Source organism: Helobdella robusta (genome assembly GCF_000326865.2).
Source record: "Helobdella robusta unplaced genomic scaffold HELROscaffold_94, whole genome shotgun sequence".
Taxonomy (NCBI): Eukaryota; Metazoa; Annelida; class Clitellata; order Rhynchobdellida; family Glossiphoniidae; genus Helobdella; species Helobdella robusta.
The window spans coordinates 31,990-35,213 of record NW_008705537.1 but is presented as its reverse complement, the minus strand read 5'-3'; the positions used below and the strand labels follow the sequence as shown (position 1 = coordinate 35,213).

Sequence of the window (3,224 nt, the reverse complement as noted above, 5' to 3'; positions counted from 1 at the left end):
TAAGCAAAATTAAAAATAAATTAAATAAACCTACTCTAATTGACCTGTATTATTCATTAATCTTTCCTCACCTCATCTACTGCAACGTAATTTGGGGAAACAGTCCTGACATTCATCTAAAACAGTTAACAAAATGCCAAAACCGATTCATCAGAATATTTAAAAATCTTCATCCTCATTGTCACACAAGTGAATATTATCTCGAGATGAAAATACTCAACATCAAAAACTTGTTCATCTACCACGTTGCAACATTCATTTTTAGATTTCTACGTCAGCAGTTGCCGGCATTTTTTAGAAACTTTTTCACTTTTGGAACTTCCATTCAAGCAAGAACTACACGCCACACGCCACTTTTCTATGCTCCACCAGCCAGAATTAAAGTACTCTGCATGAGTTTGAAACATACCGGCCCAGGAATATGGGAGACGATTCCACAAGAAATTAAAGATTGTAACACTTTGCATCTTTTTAAAAATAAACTGAAAAATTTTTTAATTACGAAAAGTTCTGTTTTTCAAGGATAATAATGTATATGTATATATATATGTATATAAGTGTGTACATATTTCATTAACATTGATACATTTTCTCCTATTGACAATTTTATTTTATCATTGAGAAGCAATTTTGAGCTGTACGGTGGCCGAGCCCACAAGAATTAATTTTCTTTTTTTGGTCTCCGAATCATTCATGCTTTTGTTTTGTTTGATTGAATAAAAGTGATTTGATTTGATTTGATTTGATATATATAACGGGTGTATATTATATATATTATATATGCATATATATTATATACGTAAAGGATTGTGATAGTGGCACGGCCAGATGTTACCAGTTCAACTGCAGTCTCGGCGAGTTGAGGCCCGGTCAGAGTTTCGTGATCAGAATCAGGTCGAGGTTGTGGAACAGTACCTTTGTGGAGGTGGGTGGTTGTTGGGGTGGGGAGGTGATTATTGCGGTGATGATGATGACGGTGGTGATGATGGTCATCCACATAATTTCTTATTTCTCATTATTATTCCATATCATTACCATGGTTATTATTATGATTATTATTATTATTGTATCATCATCACTGAATCTAGAATTTTCCAAAACACGATTCTGTGGAGATATATTCGAAGGCAGAAATCATCATCGATCCGAACCTCAACATCAGGCAGTCCAACATCAACAATGATGTCTTGAAGGTTGGTTGGCTGGCTGGCTAGTTGGTTGGATGGTTGATTGGCTGGCTGGTTGGTTAGTTGATTAGTAAGATGGTTGGTTTATTGTGTTGCAAAATAACGGATTACCAGATTAAGTGGACGTCAATTTGGTTGAGTGATTAGTTGATTGATTATTAATTGATTGATTATTGATTGATTGATTGATTGATTGATTGATTGATTGATTGATTGATTGATTGATTGATTGATTGATTGATTGATTGATTGATTGACAGATGGTGACGTCAGCAAAACCGGAAATAAAAGAACCAGGAGGCGTAGCTTGGTGGATTATATTAATATCCGTCCTGATTGGAGTTCTCTTGCTCATTGGATTGATACTTCTACTATGGAAGGTTGCTTGATTGATTGATTGATTGATTGATTGATTGATTGATTGATTGATTCATTGATTCATTGATTCATTCATCCATTCATTCGTTCGTTCATTCATTATTCTCTCATTCAAATGATCCAATTTCTATTCATCAACTCACATATACATTCACTCATCTACATGTTAAATCGATCCATCTACGTAGTCAAAAAAACTTTTGCTTTTTCTTGACGATCCTACTCTTCTCTTTCTTTTTACTGGATCGATTATTGTAACTCGCTTTACTATTCTTCATCTTATCGTTCACTCACTTGCTTACACACCATTCTATCACCCATTTTTTTCACTCATCATGCCACTCACTCACTCACTCACTTACTCACTCACTCATTCACTCACTCATTCATTCACTCACTCATTCACTCAGTGTGGCTTCTTCAAGCGGACAAAGCGAACGCAGATAGCTACGCACAAGGCTCAAATGCAGAAAAGACCCCTCTCCGAGATGGAGGAACAATAATAATAATAATAAGAAGAAGAAAAAAAAGAAGAAGAAGAGGAAGAAGAAGAAAAGGAAGAAGAAGAAGAAAAAGAAGAAGAAGGAAAATAAACGACGATGATGATTATGATGAAGAAGATTATTATTATTATAAATATTATTATTAATTACCAAGTTGACGATGGTGATAATGATGAAGATGATGACGAAGACGATGATATGTTGATAATGATAATGATGGTTTTTAATGATGATGATTCTTTTATGTCTCACGTTCATAACACTATTTTCTTAATCATAGTTAACCATTCATTCATTCATTTATTCATTCATTCATTCATTCATTCATTCATTCATTCATTCAGTTATAATTAATGCAACAATCGGTCATTCATCATGATTTGTTCAATAATGATTATAATTTATCATAAAATGCGGCTTTTGTTAATCATTTTTAATTAATTAATTTTAATTAATTTTTTAATTTTAATAACTTTAGTTATTTATCTAATTATATTTAACTTTTTACGTTTATAATTATTTTTACACTGTTATCTTTATTATTATTGTTATTAATGCTGTTGTTTTTATTGTTTCTATTATATTATTGATATTGTTGATAATGTTATTATTATATTATTAAATCAATTAATCAATCTTCGTTTAGCGTCCAGAAACCCAGTCCCCGTTGTTTTCTTTGCCATCAACTTTTTGCGCCAAATTAGGCGATCAGTTGTAATTATTATTATTATTATTATTATTATTATTATTATTATTATTATTATTATGACAACAACAATAACAATATTGATTTATTTTTTAATTCTAGAGAATGTTGGTAGCATAGTTATTTACAAATATTTTTATTATTTTATGTCAGTTTGTTTGAGTTTTTTGTTCGTGTTTTTTTTTTTTTTTTTTTTTCTTTTGTCGGTGGTAGTTGCCAATCATCTTCTTCATCACCATTGCCGTCGTTCATTCATTTGCTGCCGTTTGTGGGTGCTGTTTGCAAATTGGAAATTTTTAATTAATGTTTCAAGAGAGAGAGAAAGTGAGAGAGAGGGAGAGAAAGAGGGATCGAAAGAGTGAGAAATGATTAGTGAATGATAATATTATAGAAAGTTGCGTAATATTATAGAAAGTTGCGTGTGAATGTGTGTTTGTGTGTGTGTGTGTA

At 31.8% G+C, this 3,224-nt stretch overlaps 1 protein-coding gene across 1 annotated transcript in view; it reads left to right on the top strand.

Annotated features, from left to right (window-relative positions):
* The window catches only part of HELRODRAFT_182839 (hypothetical protein), a gene marked incomplete at both ends in the record, with an annotated part of 5,539 nt that extends 3,471 nt beyond the window's left edge, over positions 1-2,068 (top strand). Inside the window, 2 exons of the mRNA XM_009033565.1 lie at positions 806-925; positions 1,976-2,068. Coding sequence (XP_009031813.1) covers positions 806-925; positions 1,976-2,068 — 213 coding nt within the window. The remainder of the gene's footprint in view (positions 1-805; positions 926-1,975) is intronic.
* Between the last annotated feature and the right edge of the window lie 1,156 nt (positions 2,069-3,224).